The following is a 25,767-nucleotide window of genomic DNA, read 5'->3' as shown; positions in this document are numbered from 1 at the left end:
GTTCTACTTAGCTGCACCACTGTACTGCCCTATCTAGTCATTACTATATAATTGTGTGAAAGAGCTTACCGTGAAGAAATTGCTCAACGTACTCTCTGCATTCCAACAATGACAACATCCCAAAAGCATTTTGGTGGCTGTGAAACCAAGTGGGACATTGTGAGGTTGTGTCGGGCGTCATGCAAATGCAGTCTTTTTGGGACCATTTGTCTTGCTCCACTTGCAACCTCACACCTGTCTCTGCCCATTGCTATTTAGGTAATCCTCTAAACTTTGCTCATCTTTTTAAATAGTTTGCAAACAATGGAAATACAAGCTAGATCAAGAAAAAGACTCTAAATGAATTCCTCACATACAAGTGGGATTTAGAGGCAAACCTATTCCTTCCTAGAAAGAGCCAATTATGACATGGAAGCAAGCACCATAATTCTTCTGACAATAATGAGTCAAGCAGATACAGGCAGGGTAAGGCAAGTATTAAAAAGCAATTCAGGAGCAGCGGTTGCTTCATATCTGGGATCCTGGCCACGTAAGAGCGATTAAAATCCCTGGATCATTTGAAGAGAAAGAGGAAGCAAGTAATAAAGTGGTAACTGTTAGCTTCAACTCTTCAATACAAACACTTCACTCTTACATAATGAAGATGCATCATATTTTCAAGTAGTTCAAACCAGACACATTACAACCTTTCCACCATGTATTTATGTCTGCATGCTTTCTAACCCAGCTAATTGCATTCACAGTGATCAAGTGGAGCTCACTGAGCCAGGTCACAGGCAGCCTTCCAAAATGTGTGCGTGGTTTGCTGAGCACAATGATCTCAGAGATCCCAACAGAGAAGAGGCTTTGCCCAGTCCAGAATTGGCTAAGGGCTTGCTGACAATGAAACACATCAAATCTAGAAGCAATCCTTTCCACACAAAGGGAAGTTGATCATTACATTTGTTCAAAATGCCAGGAAAGGGCTTGGAAACTGAAAAGTCACATTAACGGGGTGCAATTGCATCTTCCTAGCTCTGGTGCATGGAACTTCTCTTTCTGTCATCCCTAGTGAGGAAGATAGTAGTATTCCAGACACAACTGAGATTATAGCAACATGATGGACACTGTAGGACATCTCCATCTCAGTGCCTAAGGATGCACCTTCAATACTACAGCTCATTACTGAGAAGCAGCAAACTGCTCATAGCAACGCTTACAGTAGGAACTATACCAATGCAATTCATATGAAAGAGAAATGGAATCTCCGGAGCACATCAAAGTGAAAATGAATCCACAGATTATGATTGGCCATCAAGTTCCACTCTAAGGACTTGAGCAGAAAAATCTAGGCGGTCACTCCAATGCAGTACAAAGGCCATTTTTCAGATGTGGAGCTATACCAACCCACTGTCTCAAGTAGAAGGTTCTTTAATTCTATCTGGAGAGAGAACAGTGAAGTTCTTCATCTGAGCCTTAAACAACATCAGGAGAGCAGTTCATTGAGTCATCATCTCATTGCTGTTTGAGAGTTCAAACTCCATATAAACTGCCGAGTTTCCTGCCACTCAAACATTCTTCATCAACTGTGAGGCTCTTCAGAATGTCAAGGAAGGTGATACGCAAGAATTTCCTTTATTTGTCACTTTCCTTCCTTTGTTTAAAATAATAACTCTCCAGACACCAAAAACAAACTTAAAAAACAACCAGAGCTCATGAAATAGACAAAATTGGACACAGTCCTGCAAAACACTCAGCTCTCTGCTACTGCAGCTTTTCTCTCTCATTTCCTTCCTAGCGAATGTCTGGAAGACTTTGCAACAAAAAAACTTCCATTAACTTGGTGTACTTTGTGCCTCTTTCAGGACTTTATTGGCATTTAAATATAATTTGAAGCACTGTCACACTGTAAGCATTTGCAACCGGCTGTAACACACATAAATCCAAATCAGAAGCCTGTGGGTTCAAGCCCCACTCTAGAGACAATATTATCTTGTTTCCAGTACACTTACTGAGGGTCCACTGTGCTACTAAAGGTTCCAACTTTCAGATGAGACATCAAACAAGCTCTTGGCTGCTTTTTCAGGTACAAAAAATGATCCCATGGCAGTGTTTCAATTTATCCTGAGGTCCTGGCCAACATTTGTCCATTTTACTTTCCAGTTAGGTTGGAAATATACACAGAACCATCTGTCACCTGTTCACCCTGCTGTCCCCTTTATAATGAGATTCTCCACATGGCTCAGCTTGGCAGCATTGGCATCAGCCATCCAGTTAGAAGTTGAAGGTTACAGGAAGCTACAATTCATTTGCACTTTTTCCAACTTGGTGTCTTGCATTTGATGCTCACAATGTGGTCTCCTGTATATCAGGGCAATCAAACCCAGATTGAGTGACTGCTTTACAGAACACTGCCATTCAATCTGCAAAGGTGACCCTGAGTTTTCACTTGTCCGTTACTTTAGTTCTCCATCCCAGTCCTGCTCAAACCTTCCTGTCTGTAATCTCCCGTGCTGTTCCAATGACATTCAACAAAAGCTCAAGAAACAGCTTCTCATCCATCAAGGCACACTGCAAACCACAGGGCTCAATACTGAACTCAATAATTTCAGATAACCAGACTTCCCTGCTTGTGTCAGAACTGGTCATGAAAGATCATCCACCTATAATATTAACTCAGTTTTTTTTCTCTCCACAGATGCGACCTTATACAGAGGATTCCTAGCATTCTCTTGTTTCAGATTCCCACCACAATTCCTGCAATTTTTCCTCTCTACCCTCATTCATCTCCCTCTATTTTCGCTGCTCCAGACAGATCAGCTGCGATCAATGAGCCATGATCACCCTCTTTTAGATGATATCAATGGCACTTGTGCCAACTGAAATGTTGACTGTTTCTCTTTCCACACATGCTGCTCGGCCTAATGAGGGTTTCCAGCATTTTTGTGTTTTCATTTCGAATTTCCAGCATCTGCATTTTGTTAGTTTTCACTTAAAAGATTAAATTTGCTTTAGATCTCAATAGGATCCTGGAGCATTTCAATAAAATGTAAATTTTGACTCATAACACAAAACATGGAGTAAGTCTTGGCAGAGATCAATAGATTAGTGTTACAATTCACTTTATGCTAGCACATACATAAGCAGTGCAAAACAAAATGGTCAGTCATCAGTTTGAAGACATAACTACAAAGATCTAAGCAAGGTATGATAGAACAGTACAGCACAGGAACAGGCCCTTTGGCCCACAATGTCTGCACTGAACACAACGCCAAATTAAACCAAATCTCTTCTGCCTGTACATGATCCGTATCCCTCCATTCCCTGCACATTCATGTGTCTATATAACAGCCCCTTAAACACCACTATTGTATCTGCTTCCACCACCGCCCTGGGCAGCTCGTTCCAGGCACCTACCACTCTCCGTGTAAAAAAACTTGCTGCATTCATCTCCTTTAAACATTCCCCCTCTTACTTTAAAAGCATGTCCTCTAGTATTTGACATTTTTATCCTGGGGAAAAGATTCTGACCATCTACCCTATCTATGCCTCTCATAATTTTATAAACTTCTATCAGGTCTCCCCTCAGTCTCCCAACACTCCACTGAAAACAACCCAAGTTTGTCCAACCTCTTATACACCCTCTAATCTGGACAGCATCTTGGTAAACCTCCTCTGCACCCTTTCCAAAGCCTCCACATCCTTCCTGTTATGAGGCAGCCAGAACCGCAATGATACTCCAAGGGCAGCCTAACTGCGGCTTTTGGAAGGCAATCTTCAAGAAGTGCTGGATACCACCCTGGCCCTGATAGTGACAGATAACCAAAAGACACAGAAAGTAAACATACAGATGTAATAAACCAAAGATAATCCTAAAAGGTTTCTTATGAAAGGTCACAGACTTGAAATATGAGCTCTGTTTCTCTCTCCACATATGCTGCCTGATCCCATGCACATATTTCCAGCCCTTTGTTTTGTTAATGTTCAGTCTTATTTATGTTCACCTTAACTTCAGGGGACTTATGCCATGTCCGTATAGAGTTTTGACCAGACTACTCTTGGATTACTGTGTGCCGTCTTGATCTTCACACCCAAGGGAGGATATACTTGCCTTGGAGGTGATACAGTGTGGATTCACTAGATTGGTTCTTGGGATCTTTTCAGTAGATTAACCTGTACACACTGACATTCAGAAAAATGAGTGGCGATCTCACCAAGACATGCAAGATTCTGGAAGAATAGAAGCTGCAAAGCAGTTTCTCTGCCTGAATAAGCTAGAGCTAATGACCATAATCTCAGGATATATGAATTGAAATAAGGAAACATTTATGCACAGAGTGCTAAATTAAATTCTCTCTCTTCAAGATTCATATTAAATACTGAAAGTTTTAAAAACTGCTAATGCCAAAAATTTGAAATAAAAACAGAAGACGCTGGGAACTCAGCAGATCAGACAGCATCTGCAAAAAGAGTTGCTTGACCTTTGAGTATTTCAAAATACTTTTACATTGAGTTTTAAGACTGATTGACTTTTGGTCATTAGGGAATAGTGAGGGCTAAATGGACCTGTGGCACAGGATCAGCCATCATCTTACTCAGTGGTGGAGCAAGCTCAAAGGGCCAAAGCACCTACGGCTGCTTCCAACCTTCTTACGTTTTGCAAACTTGATAAAGCCAAGGTAAGATCAAAAAACATGGACAATGCAGTCATCTGCATGCCTGACAGTACCATCTTCTCACTTTCTGTCCTACTTACATTGAGAGTAGAACTTGGACCACTGAAGGCCAACTATGAAAGAACTGGCTGTGGGTAAAATTGTACAGCTCAGGTGGAACAAAAGATATAGGAGATGGCCATTCAGCCCTTGACCTTCCTCTACTGTCCAATTAGATTATTGCCAATTTATATCTTTGACTAATATCAACAATATTCTAAAAATAATCTTCACAAATTCCATATTTAAGTTGCCCACTAATCAAAAGCCTTTTTAAGGAAGAGATTGAGGTTCTTCATACAAGGAAAATACATTGCCTGGTATCAACTCCTAATTGGCCTGTCCCTACTTTTATGTTTGTGATTTCCTTGCCAATGCTCCCAGAAGAAATAACATTTCATTATCTACCTCACCGAATCCCTTTAACATCTTCAATCCTTCAATTCAATCTTTCCTCAGCCACCTAAAGTCAAAGGTTTGAACTAGTGGCCCTCTGGCTTTAGGTTTTGTTTAAAGTAGCAAGCATGACTTTGGGCTTCTTGGTTGAAGTTCTACCGTGACACTGGCAAGTGCAAACTCTGCTGCTTCCTCCAATATTAACCCCCACCACCTCCATCAGCATTCCCTTGGGGCAGTTTGCCCAAACACCCAGCACATAAACGTTGGGCTTAAATTTTTCAGTTTTAACCAATAGGAGCCCCTAAAAGAACCCTCTCACAGGCCAAATAGCAAACTATGACTATCCCCCACTTTACATTAACTGTGCAAAATCCACACTTCCACTCATTTTGCTGGAAGAATGCTACAAGGGGCTTTCAAATTGATCACATGTACTGCTGACCAATCTCATGTGTGTCTGGGAGGGGCTAGTCAGTAGAATGACATTGACAAAGGACAGAATGGTAAAAATCACAGGTGGAAAAAAGGCATGCCTGGTTATATGAAGTTGGAGAAATAATTAAGGCAAAGCTTGAACCAGCCTGTCATTATCATTATTGATTTTGAATTAATTGTGCTTTAAAAGGCATCAGAGGTCGATGCACCCCTTCAGTAATTTTGTTTTTCTAAACACAGGCCATTCCCAGGTAATAAACGGGTTCCATTTACAGATGTCCACAAGTCGATTTTGTTCATAAGTGGGAAAATAACAAAAATCACTCAGGATGGCAACTGCACCTCCACGGTATTGTAATGAATGGCATCAAAAACGCAAAAGACTGACAAGAAAAATCAATCACTAAAAGTGGAGAGAGAGAGAGAGAGGAAACTAGTTCTACCATTCAGAGGAATGGAGGTATGTACATACATCAGACCTTTGAATTTAATAATTTTCTGGGAGCTCATTCATATGTAGGGGTGTCCATAAATTGGACATTCGTAACCCAGGTACAGCCTGTAACCAAAAATACCTAATTTTGCCTATTTTAGAAACTGAAAGAACGAAAACACACCCGAACCAAACCAAAAAATAAATGTCAAAAAGTGAAAGCCATATTTACTCACAGGTGCCTTCAGCCACTAGGACTCATACTCACTACAAGATGACATACAAGACCTTTGAGTTTTGCAGGTGTGCCAGGCAGAGAGTGTCAGAGTTGTGACAATGTTTGTTTAGTGTCTCATTCACCCACAGGGTTGATCCCACCTCATTAACAGATCAAAGTTAATTTTCCTATGGGATTCTGCTCTAAGTAACATTAACAGGTTGAGCAGTGATGAACAGAGATAGAGTAGCGTTTATGCTTTTGACTGGTAATCTAGCTGCTCGGATTAAGAACGAGTTCAAGTATCAGACTGTGGATTAACAGTGAGAGTGACCGATAACCCTCAGATTGTCACAGCTTTAGGGAAGATGTCTGCTATTTTTGGGTGGCCCGGCCAATGGGACTCAATGGGATTGACTCTTAATCGTCTCTGCTGAAGTAGCCTGGCAAATCACTCAGTTATACTAAACTGGCATGAAGGGTCATGGACAGTAGCATTTCAGGAGGTGGACCATCCTCACCAAGGACAGACAATAACGGCAGACCTTGCCCATATACAGGTGAAAGAATAAAACAAAGATCAACAAGCTGGATTTGCTTTGCTTTCATATCTAAGTGACATTCCCACCACCCCCCACCCCCATGCACATTGGATGCAGAAGGAAGGAAACAGAAGGAAATCAATGGAAGCTTGCAGTGTGTCCAAAAACATACAATGGTACTGGCATCAGGAAGCAGATGGAGTCCAGCAAGTCTGTACTGCAAGCCAAGGCTTATGAAACCTCTGTGCATCTGTTCTACCGGCTGATTGCTGAATGAGTGTTTGGAAAGGGCTCATGTCCTTAAACAACAACCTAGCCCTTCTCAGTGCCATTGCATGGTCAGCACCGGTTCTGTTTTATGATTGGTATGTTCGGGTTTGAATTTGCAATCCTCGGCAATCCTTATCACTTACAACAATCATTAGACCAATTCCAATCCAATGCACTCTTCCTTAAAATCACAGTAAGATATTATCTTGAGATCAGCATCTCCACTCTCCCTGTCAAGCAGCTCCTGCGCCTTGATTAGAACTAGCGTTTAGTCACATCTTAACATAAAAGCAAAATGCTGAAAGTCCAAAATAGAACACAAAACACCGGAAATACTCAGCAGGTCAAGCAGGATCTATGGAGACAGGAATTGAATTAGCATTGCAGGGCAATCATTGAAAATCTTAATTGACTCTCTGAATATTTTGCTCGACATGCGGTCTATTTTCCATTCTACTTTTAGGCATACCATAGATCAGCAAAAATGGATGAATTTGATATTTAGTGAGGATAGTGGCATTTCACATACACCCTGCACTGCTTCAACCATCCTTGGTCAACCTTAGGGAGATTTTGCTCATTGCTAGCATCCTGTTCAGTTAGTAAAGGGAAAAGAAGCCTTGAGATATTGTGTTGGGGGACAGACAAGTAAAGGGAGTTTGTCTTCTAACCAACTCCAAACTTTCCCTTTCCAGAGATGGGACAGTTTCCTGCCAATTAATCCAGAACTGGGTGTATGGAAATATCTAGCAGGTTATACTTCCACCAATGTTTCCTGAACTCAGAACATATCCCAATCCCTACAAGCCCATAACAATAGTAGAACAAAGCTGGTGCTAAAGGGAAGACCTGTGTTTACCTGACCCTTCTCACAACTTCAACACATGCAAAAGCCCATCTCAATTAGATGTTTTAACTTAGCAAAGGTGATAGCCAGTTTGCACACAGCAAGCCCCCACAAGCAACAACACACCAAGGAAAAGATACCAAGCTGGGAGATTCTGTGCAGAATTGTAGACATTCATCTCCACAACTGCAAGGAATTATGAACCCTCCTGCATTAACACGGAAGAATCAAACTACCTCAGAGCTGACCCCCGGAGATTTCCTACATGACCAGGAGGGAAAGAAGACTGTTTCAAGATTCATCTCTCTCTGTCTGTGCAAGTGATGCAGTAGGTGTTTGCCAGTATCTTCAAATACCTGTCCTTTTATCTGTAGGCTGGGTTGATCAAGGCTGAGATAGATTTCTAGACTACAGAGAAATAATGAGAATTAGGCAGGAACATGGCATTAAAGGCAAGGATTAGATCAGCCATGATCTTATTCAGTGGTGGAGTAGATGCCATGCAACTTACTCCTGCTAATATTTCTAATGTTCTTACACTGCCAAGAAGAAAACACACAATTAGCCAATGAGTTGAATGCTATCCATTATGTAAATGGGAAAACTATTTGCATGTTTTCAAAAATCTTCACATAATTTTCAAATTCAGAAAAAAAGGAATGAAAATGCTTACCTGAAATTATGCATGAATTGCCGAAACGTATCAGCTCTCTTTGCCAGTGGCACAATGATATTAATCAGCATGTTGGTCGTGTCCACCTTTTCCATCTTAACTTTCATGAGTGGGCCGAAAGGGCGAAATAAAGCCAGGCGTTTGAACTCATGGGCTCGGTCACCTTTGAACGTCAGCTCATATAAAGTCCCTTTGTCTTTCTCTGTGCGGTAGATACCTGCAGAAACAACAGAAGTCAAACCACTGTGCACAGCAGCCCCATTGGAAGAAATTTCAGCTATGATGCTCACAATGGTTGTGGTGAACACCAGTCTCTTTAAGAGGGCTCACAGACACAGATGGGTCGGTTGTTCTTCTAAGAGCTCATAAGGCTAGGATGAGGTTTGAAAAGTTCAAGTTTATTGTTGTCATAGGCATGCATACACAGGGTAGAAATGCCATGAAAATTAGCTTTTGGCAGCAGCAGCACAGTACATTACAAGATGAGGACAAACATACAGTAAGTTAGCATAAATTACACATAACTTACACTTGTGCAAAGTTAACAACAAAATAAACAACGACAGTAGTGCGAGATTGAGAGAGTGAAAAAAAATAGTCTAAGGTAGTGTTAAGGTTTATCAGGTCAGTTCAAGAAGCTGATGACAGTGAGGAAGAAGCTCTCAGGAGGCTGAGGAGGTTCAGTGTGTCACCGAACACTCTAATAAACCTCTAAAGATGTACTGTTGAAAGTAGCCTGACTGGTTGCAGCGTGGTCTGGTGCGGCAATTCCAGTGCAGGAACACAAGCTGCAGAGAGTAGTCGACTCAGCCCAATACATCACGGGCACATCCCTCCCCACCATCGGCAGTATCTACAGGAGGTGCTGTCTCAAGAAGACAACATCCATCAAAGATCCCCACCATCCAGGCCGTGCCATCTTTTTGCAGCTATCATAGGGCAGGAGGTACAGAAGCCTGAAGTCCCACACCGCCAGGTTCAAGAACAGCTACTTCCCTTCAACCATTCGGTTCTTGAAGCAAGCGGCACAACCCTAATCACTACCTCAGTATAGCAACATTATGACCACTTTGATCACTTTGCACTAAAATGGACTTTTTTTTGTTCTAATTTTCTTCTTTCTTGTAAAAATTGTGTATAATTTATGTTTAATTTATGTTTTTCTTGTGAATGCTGCTTATATGATGCTCTGTGCCTGTGATGCTGCTGCAAGGAAGTTTTTCATTGCACGTATGCATACATGTACCTGTGCATATGACAATAAACTCGATTTTGATGATGAAGATTGAGATAAAGTAAATGTAAGGAACACATTTTGAAGATTGAGGTTTTGATAAGTGGAGGGCTAGGAAATTGACAGTAAGGTAGATATAACATTTTTGCATAGAGTCAGAGAGTACAGAAATAAGCCCTTTGGCCCACCATGTCCATGACTACCATCAAGTACCGATCCATACTACTCTCAATTATCAACACAGTCCATAATCTTCCATGCAATTCAAGTACTTGCCCAGATACTTGCATTGCAGTTAGAATTCAGAACACACAGCCTAATAGGATATTGAATATAGATTCACGAGCAGCATTTGACAGGGAGAAGGATTCAAAGATTGGAGAAATTAAATGCAGGGATATGGAGAAAGAGCAGGAGCATGGGACCACTATAACTGAAATGCTCCTCCACAGAACCAGCAGAGAATGATGGGCCGAATTGCCTCAGTGCTGTACAGTACAATTCCATTTCTTTAGTTGAGGAAGTCCAAAATAACAAGGTTTAATCTTAAAATTAATGTTGTTCCACTGAGGATTGGTGCCCGGTAGCAAACCTTCACAAGGAGAATAGTAGAAATGTACTTGCTCTCCCAAAGAAACACTGTTGAGGCTGAGGGTAGAGGAAGGAGGATCATCAGCTGGAAATGACATTTGGCGTGGGAATAATGGAACAAAATGAAGTTCAGGTGCAGATCAGCCAAGACCCAAACAATATTTCATTTGTGACCTGAACTTTAAATGGTATGAGGAGAATTGGATGATTTCCTCTTCCTGTTATCCACATCTCAGAGCCACAGAGACTGTTGTTGCAAACTGCTTTAAAGCAAAGAAAAATCAATAAATTAGAGTTATTAAAAAAAAATGCCACCGTGTTATTTGAAACCATTCTTCATAACAACTGCAGTAGCCTGGGCTCCGAGTCTCTATGTCAAGCCTGTAGCACAGATGATGAATGTCTGACAACACATCTGATGAAAAGACTGATTAGAGTGGCTGTTCCCTGTTGGACACGGGTAATAGAAATGCCAGATCCTCATTCAGTACTAATTATGAATTGAATCACATCAGAAGTCAATCAGTTTCAAGGACAAGAAGCAAAAAAAAATCACCCAGAGAATAAACTGCTCACATCAGGTTTGTTATTAATTGTTAAATATGGAAAGTTTGCACAGTTGCCAAACCAAACCTAATTTGCAATTTCCAAAAACTAGCAAGAAAATTGCCATCTATGATTTGGAAAAACAAACCCTAGCTTCTATTTTATTGCTTGAAAATAACAGGAAATCACATCAGTGACCAAAGGAGCAGTCAGAAGCATGAAGACCAGTACAGAGTTATATTCAAGGGCAAATACACTGCTCCCATGGTGGTGGTGGGGAGGACAGACCACAGAATGGGCAGAAGTGTTGTAATGTTAAAGACAGTATATGGTCCATAAGACATGGGACTGGAGATACCAAGAAAGAAAGAGACACAGGTGTGGCTCAGTTGCCTGCATTCTCATCTCAATTTCAATGCTTCTAGGATAATCCAAAGGTCAAGCACAAAGATCTCCAGAGCCATACTTGAGAGTTCTGCATGGTTGAAAGTACTATCCTTCAGACATGTCAAGCCAGGGGCCATTTTGCACTCTCAGGTGAATGTAAAAGGTCCCATGAAACTATTTTGAAGAGCAGACAGGAAATGCTCCCCTTTACCCTTACAGATTGGCACATCCCTTCCCTTCAATCCCTTGCTGTGAGAATCTGACTCCATGAATAACTCGAGGGATTTCCTGTCTCCAGCAAACACCCACCATACCTCTACACCAATTTGCAAATGACTAGTCAGACGTGGAAACAAAAGGCAAATAAACTCAAATGAGAAAAATTACAAACAAAGGAAATGGTAGAAGCACTCAGCAGGCCAGGCAGTGTCCATGGAGAGAGGAACAAAGTTGCAGGGTGTCCACCTGAAAATTTGGCTATCCATTTGCCTCCACAGATACTGCCTGACCCACCAAGTTCTCCCAGCAGTTTGGTTTTGTTTTTGCTTAATTTTACACATTAATGACTTTCTATCACAACTGGGAAAAATTAGAGATTAAGTTTGAAACTGCAGATAAACAGGGAGGAGAATTGAGTGGAAATCTTGAGAGATTTTTTAATAACTTATTTATTCTTTGGGATCTGGGCATCTCTAGGGCACCCAGCATTAATAGCCCATCCTTAGTTGTCCTTAAGAGGTAGTCAGCAGCCTTCTCGAACCACTGCAGCCCTCATAGTGAAGGTACTTCAAAGTGCCATTGACAAGGGAGTTCTAAGATTTAGACCAAGTGACCATAAAAAACTGCAATACGTTTCCAAGTCAGAATGGCGTGGAATTTAGTATGGAGCATGTTGGTGGCATTTCCGTGTGCCTATTGTCCTTCTTCTCCTTGGTGGTACAGGTTACAAGTTTAGGAGGTGTGTCAGAGTAGCTCAGGCTAGTAATTGCAATCCAGCTTGTAAGTAGTACACACTACAGCCACTATATTGAAGGGAATGAATGTTCAGGGCAATTTTAATAGGGTACCAATCAAGTCGACTGCTTTTACCAGAATGATGTTGGACTTCTTGAGCATTATTGGCACTGCAGTTATCCAGGCAAGTGGAGAACGTTTCAAAACAATCCTGACTGGTGCCTTATACATAATGGAAGACCTTGGAGTTTTAAAAATAGGATCATCACATTTTTCTATTCTACCAGTATCCTCTGATCCTCCTGCAATGCACAGTTATAAGATAAGATATCTTTATTAGTCACATGTACATCGAAACACAGTGAAATGCATCTTTTTTATGTAAAGTGTTCTGGGGGCAGCCCACAAGCGTTGCCACGCTTCTGGTGCCAACACAGCATGCCCACAACTTCCTAACCCGTACGTCTTTGGAATGTGGGAGGAAACCGGAGCACCTGGAGGAAACCCACGCAGACACGGGGAGAACGTACAAACTCCTTACAGACAGCAGCCGGAATTGAACCTGGGTCGCTGGCACTGTAAAGCATTACGCTAACCGCTACACTACCATGCCTGCCGTCTATCAAATGAAGACACCATCATGTCTTCATTTGGAATTTTCAACAATTTTCAATGACCTTCCTTCAATTTTTAAGCACAAATCATCCATGTATTTTGCAGCTATAAAAGCAACTGCAACAAAAAAGCCCTTGATACAGAAAATTACATCACAGCATTTGGGGGAAGGTATTGGTGTGGGATGAAAATCAGTTGACAGACAGAGAAACAGAGAATAGGAATAAAAACTGAAAATGTTGGAAACCCTCAGCAGGTCAGGCAGCATCTGTGGAAAGAGAAACAGTTAATGTTTCAGACTTGAGACTCTTCTTCCTGTGGAGCATCCATGTTCAAGCCACAGGAGTAAACCTCAGCTTCTGGTTGCCCACCACATTGCTCCCATTCTGACCTTTCTGTCAATGGTCTCCTGCACCGTTACAATGAGACCCAACATAAGCTTGAGGAACAACATATCTTCTGTAGGGAATATTGTAGCCTGCAGGAATCGATACTGAATTCTCTAAATTTAGGTAACTGGACTGTTCTTTCCATCTGTCTGAGAAATGACAATTTCTACCTGTTATCTTTTGACTCAGTTTTTCTCTTTCTATTAGTATACTCTGGCCTGCTGGACATGTCCCACAGCCCTGCTATTAGCAACACATTATACAGACAAAGCACAAACTGATTCTAACTGCTACTCCTATTGTGACATTAACGCATTTGGTCTCACCCTAACAGAGGTATTCACTTTGTTCCATCCCTCCCTCCCCTACCTTCTCCACTTCTGAAAACTAACTTTTCTCTCTTTTCCACTTCTGATGAAGGGTCCTAGACCTAAACTTTCATACTGTTTCTCTTTCCACAGATGCTGCCCAACCCGCTGAGTATTCTGGCATTTTCTGGGAAGTGCATTAGGACTGAGATTAGGAGGAATTTCTTTATACAGAGGGTGGTGAACCTGTGGAATTCACTACCACAGACGGCTCTGGGGCCACATCACTGAATATTTTTAAGAACATCGAAAGATTTCTAGATACAAAAGGCATCAAGGGTGTACAGGGGGAGAGTAGGAATCTGGCAATGAAACTGACAACCAGCCATGATCTAACTGAGAGTCTAAGTCCTAAAGGCCTACTCTATTTTCTATATTTCACATCTTCACTGTTTGAGATCCTGCCATTTCCATAAGACCATAAAATATAGGAGCAGAATTAGGCCATTCGGCCCATCAACTCTGCTCTGCTATTCAATCAAGGCTGATTTTCCAACTCCATTCTCCTGCCTTCTCCCAGTTACCCTTAACCCCCTTAGCAATCAAGAACCTATCAATCTCTGAGTTAAAAACACCCAATGACTTGGCTTCCACAGCCCTCTGTGGCAACAAATTTCACAGATTCACCACCCTCTGGCTGAAGAAATTCCTCCTCACCTCAGTTCTAAAGGGATGTCCCTTTATTCTGAGGCTGTGCCCTCGGATCCAAGACTCTCCTACTAATGGAAACATCCTCTCTATGTCCACTTTATCCAGGCCTTTTGGTATCTTGTAGGATTCAATGAGATCCCCTCTCAGCCTTCTGAATTCCATAGTGTAGAGGCCCAGAGACATATGTTAAGCCTTTCATTCTTGGGATCATTCTCATGACCCTCCCATGGACCCTCTCCAGCGCCAGCACGCCTTTCCTTCGATACGGAAGAGTTGCTCACGATATTCCAAACGGTGTCTATCCAATGCCTTATAAAGCCTCAGCAATACATCCTTACTATTAAATTCTAGTCATCTCGAAATGAACACTAACACTGCATTTGCCTTCCTTACTACTGACTCAACCTGCAAGTTAACTTTAAGGGAATCCTGCACTAGGACCTCCAAGTCCCTCTGTACCTCCGATTTCTTTATTCTGCACCTTTATTCTTCCTACCGAAGTGCATAACCCTACACTTCCCTACGCTGTATTCCATCTGCCACTTCTTTGCCCACTCTTCCAACCTGTCTCCTTCTGCATTTACATCTACCTTCTATTTTCAAACGTCAATCTAGCAGTACTAACGATGCAGCTGGATTGCATTTGGAATTCTCGCCCAGAAATTCAACCCTGGTCCGTATTACTGTCCACACTATAATGCATGGAACCAAGTTTCAGGAGCAGCTGTTACAATGTAGTATATGTGGTGGTACTGCCCAGGGATGAATTTCTTGGCATCTGTTTAAACCCCTGGAACTCTGCCTCCAACATAAACCATGTCTTCCAGCTAGTTCACTGCTTTGTTCATTGCATGTGTCCAAGACAACTGGAGGAATCCAAGTGAAGGATTATCACTTCCTTCAGACCACCCACAGTAAATCCTCTCTAGCGCAAGTGCCCAACTTATGACCTTTGATGCAGGCTGCCATGCAGAAGTGCAGCTTACAAACAAAATACACTTGATTTGCCAAATGGTTAACCTGCAAGTGCAGTAAAACCAGAGTATTAAGGAAAGGTGGGTGTCAGATGCTTTCAACTGCTGTACTTCAATTTAATCTCCACTGGAATAAATGTCCTTGGGCAAAATTATAGATCAAAGGGAATCATTGCTGGCAGACTATTGCACGAATCCCTGTGGGGAAGGTATAATCAAAGGAGAGATGCACAAATCAGACAAGAGTCAAAGATAAAGAGCTTTCAACTCAAGAGATGTACGTGAAAGAAATTCAGTTGCTTCCAGTCTCCGATGTAGATGCTTTTCCAAAAATGGCACTGGACAGTCTGAAAATCTCAGGTCTGTGCAGAGAGATCATACATACAGTTGGTGCAATATAAATGCACGCCCATTTTCATTGAAAATGTGTCAGTGTTGACTTTAGCACAACAATACTCTCTAAAGCTAAACTAAATCACACCGGAGAAAGACAGCAGCATGTTGTTACAGCCAAGACTGAGAGCTCCTTAATGCCAAGAGGATTAAAATGCCTTTCCTGCACTCAGTGTCTATAAAGTACAGAGTGCAGGCACTGGTACCCTAAATTCTCATCAATTCATCCAGATTGGGGATTGCCAAGCAGCTGTGGAGCAGGGAACATCGAGAGCTGCTTCTGAATTCTGTAAATAACTGTGCATATGTATGCACTAGATGCTCCTGTCACCATTACAGCAACTAGTGTTGATAACCTCAGATCACTTCTCACCACACTTTCTGGCCAAAGTTTCCTAATGTTCTGTGTGCTTATGCAATTTCCTCTTGTTTACAAGTTCACTCAGAGATCCAGGCCACTTACAGAAATAACTAGCTTGTACTCTTCCATATGAACTGCAGGTTGATTAGAATTTGTTCATTCTGCCACTACTTACAATATTTTTACCATGCAGTTCCAAGAAACTGCTCTTCAAAAAACCCCAGTGTGGGCATTTGTGAAACTGCTGCCTGGTTGGGTGGATCCCACTGCGGCTGGAGAAACACCCTGGGCTTGCAAATCTTTTGCAGCCCACTTTCTGAGCCAGAGGTTTCTTTCTCTGAAGGACATTCAAGATGATGCCACAGACACATCTTTTTTTAGGATCCTGGCATTTTACTTGCAGATTTCTTTTTTTGAATGAATTTGCTATTTCAAGTTTCTTGGATCGAATCTGAATTTGTGTTCCTAACTTCCTGAAGTATTTCTCCATTTAAGTAATAATCTGTTTGATCATTCTTCCTTCCAAAGTGAACAACTTCACAATTTCCCACATTACAGGCCATTTGCCAATATCTTGCCCACTCAGTTAACCTATCAATTTCTCTGTAAACTGTTTGTATTCACAGCTTGCCTTCCTGCCTACCTTTTGTATCATTGGCTAATTTGGCTGCAGTACTCTTACTTCCTTGCTCTAAATCATTAATATAAATAGTAAACAGTTATGATAAGTACTGATCTCTGCACACCCAGCCCCTCCATCGTTACAGGTTCCAAACCTGAAAATGCCCTCCCTTCCTTCTTCCTACAGTCCTCCTCCAGTGCTAATATATTACCTTCAATGTCATGAGCTGTTATCTTGCGAAGTAATGTTTTGTAATGGCACCTTGTCAAATGCCTTTCAAAATCCAAGCTTATTATGTCTACTAGTTCCCATCTATCCACTCTGACTGGTACTTCCTTCAAGGCCTCTAATAAATTTGTCAGACATAATTTCCCCCTCAAGGAGCCATGCCATCTCTGCTTCATCATATTATGACTTTCCAAATACTCTGCTCTGATTTTAATGTTTTTCCAACAATAGACATTAGACTAACCAGTTTACAGTTAGCCTCATTGCATCCATTTTGAATAAGGGATTCACACTGACAGATTTCCAATCTTCTCCAGAGGATTTTTGGAAAATTACAACCAATGCATCCATTATCATCAGTAGCCACTTCTTTTAGTATCCTTCGATGCAAATCATCAGAGCCTGGGAACTGAACAGCCTTCGGCCTATGGAGTTACTAATTCTCTGGCAATGGTGATGGGATTTAATTCCTCCCTTCTTATTTTAAAAAGCATTCATGGGATGTTGCAGTATTTTCTGCTATAAAGATTGATGCAAAATACCCATTTCATTGCTCTACCATCTTTGTTGCCCATTACTGTTCCCCCAACCTCATTAAGAGACTTTGATCTTTTTCTTCATTTTTATGTACTTAAAGAAGCTCTCTTTGTCAGTTTTCACACTTTACACTAGTTTGCCCTCCATTTATTTTCTCCTTCTTGATTTTTTTTTAGTCCTCTTTTGCTGGTTCTGAATTTATCCCAACCATCAAGTCTACCACTAACTTTTGCCACCTTATCTGTCTCCCCTTCAACTTGATATCCTTATGAATTTCCTGATTTAGCTGTGAATGGTTAATCCCTCGCTTAGAATGTTTCTTCCTCACCAGGATTTATATCTGCTGGGAGTTATGAATTATCTCCTTAAATGTCTGCCACTGCTCATCTATTATCTTACCTGCTCACCTATTTTCCAGTCCACTTTAGACAATTCTATCCTCTTTCTTTTGCAATTCCCCTTTTTCAGGCTGAAAACAGCAGTTTGACTCAAATTTTTCACACAAGCCAAATACTAACTTATTATCAATATGATGACTACTTCCCAAAGAATAATTTACCCCAAGATGATTTATTAAACCTGTCTTGTTACACATTAGTTAGTTATTAGTTCTTTGAGGATGTAACAAGCAGAGTTGATAGAGGGGAACCTGTAAACGTAGCATATCTGTATTTTCAGAAAGCATTTGACAAGGGATCATGTCAAAGGCTGGTGCACAACAGTAAGAGTTCATAGTATTGGGGAAGTGTGTCAGCATGCTTTGAAGAGGAGTTATCACATAGAAAGACACAGAGTCAGAACAAACATGTCATTTTCAGGCTGGAAAGAGTGCCCCAAGGATCAGTTTTGGCCCTCAATTATTTATGATTCATATTAATGGATTTCAGGAAGGGGCAGAGTGCATTGTATCCAAGTTTACCAATGATAAGAAAATTGGTATGAGGGCATGTTGTAATGAGGATATTTGGACTCTGCAACAGGTGGTGATGAGTCAGCGTACAGGAGCGAGATAGGACACCTGGTTGAGTGATACTGCAACAACCTCTTGCTCAACGTCAGTAAAACCAAAGAGCTGATTGTTGACTTCAGGAAGGAGCAGGAGAGAGAACATTCACCAGTCTACATTGAGGGATCAGTGGTGGAGAGCGACAGTAGCTATAAATTCCCGGGCATTAACAAATCAAATGAGCTGTCCTGGGCCCAGCACACAGATGCAATCTCAAGAAAGGTGCGCCAGCGTCTTTACTTTCTTAGAAGGTTAAGGAAGTTTGACATGTCACTGAACACTCTGACAAACTTCTACAGATGTACTGTAGGAAGCATCCTGACTGGTTGCATCCTGGCCTGGTACGGCAATTCCAATGCACAGGAACATAAGAAGCTGCAGAGAGTCATGGACTCTGCCCAATACATCACAGGCACATCCCACCCCACCATCGGTTGTACCTATGAGACACTGCCTCAAGAAGTCAACATCCATCATCAAAGATCCCCACCATCCAGGCCAAGCCATCTTCTTGCAGCTACCATTAAGCAGGAGGTACAGAAGACTGAAGTTCCACACCACCAGGTTCAAGAACAGCTACTTTCCTTCAACTGTTCAGTTCTTGAACCAACCTGCACAACACTAATCACTACCTCAGTATGACAACACGATGACCATTTTGCACTAAAAAGTACTTTTTTTTTCTAATTATGTTCTTTCTTGTAAAAATTGTGTATAATTTGTCTAATTTATGTTTTTCTTGTGAATACTGCTTATCTGATGTTGTGTGTCTGTGATGCTGCTGCAAATAAGTTTATCATTGCACCTGTGTATACATGTACTTGTGCACATGACAATAAATTTGAATTGAAGACAAGTTGAGTGAGTTGGCAAATGGTGTTTGATGTGGGAAAATGTGAGGTCATGCACTTTGGCAAGTGGAATCTAAAGGCAGATGTCTAAACAGGGAAGATTGCAGATGAGTGATGTACTGATGGATTTAGATATCCTTGTGTATGAATCACAAGATGTCAGCAAGCAGTTGAAAGCAAATGGCATATTGGCCTTTATTGCAAGAGGGCTGGAGTTTAGAAATAGGGAAGTATTGTTCCAATGCAGAGGGTACTGATGAGGCTACACCTGGAGTACTGCACGCAGTTTTGGTCCCCTTATTTAAGGAAGGATATGCTGGCATTGGAGGCAGTCCAAAAGAGATTCATTAGGCTAACTTCTGGCATGAGAGGGTTGGCTAAAGAAATTAGATCCTTTTTCTTTGGAATTTCATAGAATGAGTAGGGATCTTAATGAAACATGCAAGGTCCTGAGGGGGCATTATAGGGTTGATGTCAAAATGATCCCACTAGTGGGAGAATCTCAAACAATGGGACATAGTTACAAGATTAGAAAGCGACCATTTAAAGCTAAGGTGCATCAGAACTTCTGCAGCTGCAGATGTGGGCAGAAAAATGGCAGATGGAGCTTAGCCAGGATAAATGTGAGGTATTGCACCTTGGTAGGACAAATGTCAGGAGGCAGTACACTCTTTAGGACAGTGTTGAAGAGCAGAGAAATCTTGGGGTGCAAGTCCATGACTCATTGAAAGTGGCTACACAGGTAGACAGGGTGGTTAAGAAGGCTTATAGAATGCTCGCATTTATTAATCGGGGTATTGAGTATAGGAGTCAAGAAGTTATGATGCATCTCTATAGAACTCTGGTTAGGCCACATTTAGGGTATTGCGTGCAATTTTGGTCACCTCACTATAGGAAGGATGTCAAGGCTTTAGAGAGGGTGCAGAGGTGGTTTACTAGGATCCTGCCTGGATTAGAGGGCATGTGCTATCAGGAGAAGCTGGACAAACTTGGGCTCTTTTCTCCGGAGCAGCGGAGGCTGAGGGCTGATCTGTTGGAAGTGTATAAAATTATGAGGAGCATAGATAGGGTGGACAAGCAATATCTTTTTCCCATTATTGAGTGATCCAATACCAGAGGGCATGCATTTAAGTTGAGAGGGGGTAAGTTCAGAACAGACATGAGGGGTACGTTTTTTTTACTGAGAGAGTGGTGGATGCCTGGAATGCGTTGCCTGATAGGGTGGTGGAGGCAAATTCATTGGGGGCTTTTAAGAGGGTCTTGGATGAACACAGGAATGAGAGGAAAATAGAGGGATATGGGCATTCTGCAGGTAGGAGGGAGTAGCTATGTCGGCACAACATTGTGGGCCAAAGGGCCTGTTCTGTGCTGTACTCTTCTATGTTCTTCTCACTAGGGGTGGGGGGTGGAGAAAGGGGAGTCAAACTCTGGAATTCTTTGCCTTGCAGGGCTGTGGAGGCTAGATCATTGGGAGTATCAGATGCATCTTTGAAAAATCTGGGTATTGAGCTATGGGGATCTGGCACAGCAGAGGAGATGAGCCATGATCATATTGAACGGTGGGGCAGGCTTGAGGAACCAAGTGGCCTACTTCTGCTCCTATTTTTGTTTTTAGATAACGGTCTAAGAAATTATGCTAAATGCACTCTATGAATTTACTCTCATGCTACTATTTCCAATTTGATTAAACCAATCTACATGAAGATTAAAGCCACCCATGATTAATGCACTATTCTTCTTACACACTTCCGTTATTACTCAATCTACATTCTCTCCTACATCGTGGTTACTGTATGCAGCCCACAAACTCCTAACACTGTCTTCTTTCCCTTGCTGTTTTTTTTTACCTCCTTCCAAATGGACTTGACATCTTCTAACTGATATTGTCTCTTACAGCTGATACAATTTAAAAAAAAACTGGAGATGCTGGGAATCTGGAATAAAAACAGTAAAGGAAGGGTCTTCGACCTGAAACATTAGCTTGATTTCTCCTTCCGCAGATGCTGCCTGACCTGCTGAAAAACAGCATTTTCTAATTTTAGAGAAACAAAGGACTGCTGATGCTGGAATCTAGATGAAAAAACAAGATGCTGGCGGAACTCAGCAGGCCAGGCAGCTACTGAGTTCCCCCAGCATCTTATTGTTTTTTCATTTTCTAATTTTATATCTTTCACAACTGTACTTATTTCACCTGTTAGCAGCTCACAAGATCAAATGATCTGGCCATTATCACTCAGAAATGGGTTGGGTAGAATCTGTGCAGTTAACATTTCAGAATGATAATTTTTCTGCAGAACCACCTTGAAGCATCTCCATTCCTCTCTCTGATGGGGCTTCCATTTCTCTTTTGTTATTGACCTGAAACGTTAACTCTGTTTCTCTCTCCACACATGCTGTCTGGTCTGCCAAGTGTTTATAATACCTCTGGGTTTTATTTCAGATGTCCAACACCTACACCTTTTTTTTGCTTTTCGATGACCATTATCCCATTGTTGGAGCTTGCTTTCAGCAAGTGGGTTGCTATTCTCCTAATTATTTCAGGATCATCTTTCAAAAGCAATTCATTGGCTGTTATGATACCATTCCTGGATCTCAAAAGAGAACTACATCAATGCAAGATTTTTCTTTAATTCAGCTTCCATTTCATCTGTGACAAAGCGCCTGAGATTTCACAGAACAAACTGCAAATCAATGAATCACTGTTGTTTGAGCATTGAAAATATACCCCTCCCTATCCAACAGCAGACTAGAGCACGTAAACAATTCTACGTCTGTCCTTCCACAGTCCCACTCATCGTCTGCATCATGAATGTACATCAAAACTGCATTCATCTACAGTGCAGTAGGGCGCCAACATTTCTATGTTTACATTCAGAGTCTCAGAACTGACAGATGAAAAAGCTGATCTTCCATGGTCAGACTCTCGTTAGCTGAGACTGCCAGTAAATTGTTGGCACGATGCATAGTTGGAAGAGCAGATCGATTGACCATCATTAATGAGGCAATTGCCTGCGATGCCTCATACTTCAATCACCAACCAGTTGCATGGTGTGCAAATGTAACAGCAACTGTTGGACAGCCTTCATTATCCATTAGCTGCACTGCAATTACTGAGAGAAGGTTTATTAGAGTTGGATGATGAATAATGCAATTAGACCCGAGAAATTACAAGACAGCATAAAATTGGATATTACATAGGGCCAAATGTCCCTTATGTATGTGAATCATTAGGTAGCATCCAATAATGACAAGTAATTCAGAAGGTAAAATATATAGAGTAATTGCTATATCCTGCAATGCCTTTAACAAGACAGTATTAAATCTCTGATACGTTGAAACGTTATTCAGATTATTACACACACTGACAATCCACAGTTGGCATCAGCTAAGGGAGACTCACAGTGTTAGTCCCACTTTAGCTGGGTTGGTGATGGGACATACTCAAGCTCCAATGTAGGTAAAAGAGAGTTAATGACAAGTTGTTTCCCACTGCACTACCACGCTGAGCATTGTCCTGACTCCCAGCAGCTTTATTGGACTATACGGGGTAGATTCTATCCTGAGTTACCAAACTCATCTGCATTGTTGGGCCTCACCATTGGGCAACTATCTGGGGGAAGGGAGGTGGGGTAGAGGTTGCAAGGCATTGAAAATTTGCCTCAGATTAAGATGTCTTTATTAGTCACAGGTACATCAAAACACACAGTGAAATACATCTTTTGCATAGTGTGTTTTGGAGGTAGCCTGCAAGTGTCGCCACGCTTCCGGCGCCAACATAGCATGTCCACAACTTCCTAACCCGTACGTCTTTGGAATGTGGGAGGAAACCAGAGCACCCGGAGGAAACCCACACAGACACGGGGAGAACGTACAAACTCCTTACAGACAGTGGCCGGAATTGAACCCTGGTCGCTGGCACTGTAATAGTGTTATGCTAGCGGCTACACTACCGTGCCTGCCTTTGAGTGAATTCAACCACTATCTTGTAACACCAACTCCTTTTACTCCCACCCACTTACCCCCACCTCATCAGAAGAAAACTCTGACAATAAAAACCACAATGAAGAAACTTTGCTCTTTACATTTCAGAGAAGGAAGAACTTTAATTTCAACATACATAGAGACATACACAAGTCCAAGGATACATGGTTTTTTTCTGTACAGAGTGGTAGGTGGCTAGAATGTGCTGCCTGGGGCAGTGGTGGAGGCAGATATGACAGCAATGTTTAAGAGGCATTTAGACAGACACATGAACAGGTAGGGAATTGAGGGATATGTGCAGTTTAAATTGGCATCATCATGGTTGGCACAGACATCATGGGCCAAAGGGCTTGTTCCTGTACTGTACTGATCTATATTCAATGTAATCTTCCTTTTTCAGGTGCTTGCAACTTCAGATTATAATTTTAACAGAGAATACTCATTGTTGCCCACCAATATCCATACAAGTTATCTGGGTGCATTGTTCAGAGTATTAATAAATTCACCGAAATAACAACAACAACAACAACATTGGTCTTTGTATGGGAGAGATTTCAAAGGAAGAGTCTTGATCAAGGGACTGCCACTCCAAAATTCGATAACCCACAAGGCCCAAGGTATCGTGCACTAATGAGCAGGTTATACATTTGGAAAAATATTTCCTATACGTGGCCCCCACTGTGAAGGGGCACAAAGGAAATCAGACAGGACTGAGTACAGGGGTAGGGAGAGTGGCCGTGGGAGTGAGGGCCAGCATGGAAAACAGACCCTTCGGCCCCACTCATCCATGCTGACTAAGTTGCCTAACTGAGTTAGTCTCATTTTCATTCTGGAGTTTGCAAGGGTACTCGGAGACTTGGTACAGCTCTAAATTATATAATTGGGAAAAACAGCTCTATTGGAAAATCTGAAGCAACAAAGTTGTCTGCTCACTAACCAAGCCTTCCCTTCTTCACTTGGGTAAGTTTCCATTGTCACACTGAACTAAAAACAAAAATTCAGTCTCATACTTTCAGATGAAGTACCGTCTTTCTAACCAATCTATCATCATGGGTGGAGTGACAACAACGTCTAATGCTCAGCACTTGGCAAGGAAACACTAACCAGTGTTTAGCAGATTTACATTATTTGGTTGGCATTTCCTTCACATTAAATCTTATCGAAAACAGACATGGTTGAGTTCGCATTGAATCTGGCCCAAAACTGGGAGTCACAACAGGTCTTTAATTCGCTTTTAAAGATCTCACATAAGAATATTGATACCATGAAATAGAATTTGAAAAGCTGCAATATTTCCGACAAATTTCCCCATTGTCTTTTTGCCCACATGCTATTACAGTAAAATTAAGGCTTGGCTTCACAACTGGTTTAGTGTGTGCTTTGTACACACAAAGTGTGGCTGAGCCCCAGTGAGGAAAGGAAAAGCTCGTGAATTTGTGAATCTAACATCTATCATCAAAGATCCCCACCATCTGGGCCATGCCATCTTCTCACAGCTGCCATTAAGCAGGAGGTAAAGAAGCCTGAAGTCCCACAACACCAGGTTCAAGGACAACTATTTCCCTTCAACCATTCCATTGTTGAACCAACCACAACCCTAATCGCTACAGTTTAGCAACACTATGACCATTAAAATGCACATTTTTGTTTTCTAATTATGTTTTTTATAAAAAAATTGAGTATATTGAATTTATGTTTTTTTCTTGTGAATACTACTTATCCGATGCTATGTGCCTGTGATGCTGCTGCAAGTGAGTTTATCATTGCATCTGTGCATACATGTACTTGTGTGCATGACAATAAACGTGACTTTGATGAGTGAACTTAATAGTCTCTGACCAAAATGGGTCTCTTGAAATGATATACGAGAGCAACAACTGGCAGAATAAACTTGGATTCTAGGAAGTCTGAGCTGGAATTTAAATAGAATTTTTCTCCCCTCCCCCACAAGAAGTGGTGTGAGATTTCCAGGAAATTCCAATCAAGCCTCAGGATATGTAACGTCACCATTGTCGCAATTTGAATCACTTTGCGACTGAATGACAATTATCGATCTGCCGTTCTCACTGCTGATTCAGTAGATTGTAGGCTTAACTCAGACAGGCACCTCAGTAGAGTACTGAGGGAGAGCTACACTGTCAGAAGTGGCAACTGAGATGTCCAAATGAATTTCTGAATCAATGTAGGATGCTGGGGGCAGTGCTTCAAAGGGCAAAGGAATTCCCAGTAATTCTACCTCAACCAACATCATTAAAAAAAATACAAGATTCTTTTATGGGATCTTGGTATGCACAATATAGCTGCTGCTTTTTCCTTCAATTCCCATGGCAGTGACTAGAGCACCAGAATCTAGGCAGTATCGAGGGATCAGAATAGAATAGACAACAGAGCCTTGAACGAATGAAAAAGATCCCACGACAATGTTTTGAAGAGCAGAAAGAGTATTCCCAGTACACTGATCAAGTTATCTATCAGCCAAATAGATTTTCTGCCCTGTCCAATTATCACAATGTTGTTTGTGGGACTTAGCTCTGCTCAAATTAGCTACCCCATATTCTTTGTTACCACA

At 41.6% G+C, this 25,767-nt stretch overlaps 1 protein-coding gene across 1 annotated transcript in view; it reads right to left on the bottom strand.

Annotated features, from left to right (window-relative positions):
- Positions 1-25,767, bottom strand: part of LOC127587115 (chondroitin sulfate N-acetylgalactosaminyltransferase 1-like) — a 121,844-nt gene that overhangs the window by 36,492 nt on the left and 59,585 nt on the right. The window contains exon 3 of the mRNA XM_052045333.1: positions 8,511-8,727. Coding sequence (XP_051901293.1) covers positions 8,511-8,727 — 217 coding nt within the window. The remainder of the gene's footprint in view (positions 1-8,510; positions 8,728-25,767) is intronic.

Source organism: Pristis pectinata, chromosome 2 (assembly GCF_009764475.1).
Source record: "Pristis pectinata isolate sPriPec2 chromosome 2, sPriPec2.1.pri, whole genome shotgun sequence".
Lineage (NCBI taxonomy): Eukaryota > Metazoa > Chordata > Chondrichthyes > Rhinopristiformes > Pristidae > Pristis > Pristis pectinata.
This window is presented reverse-complemented; position numbering and strand designations above follow the sequence as displayed.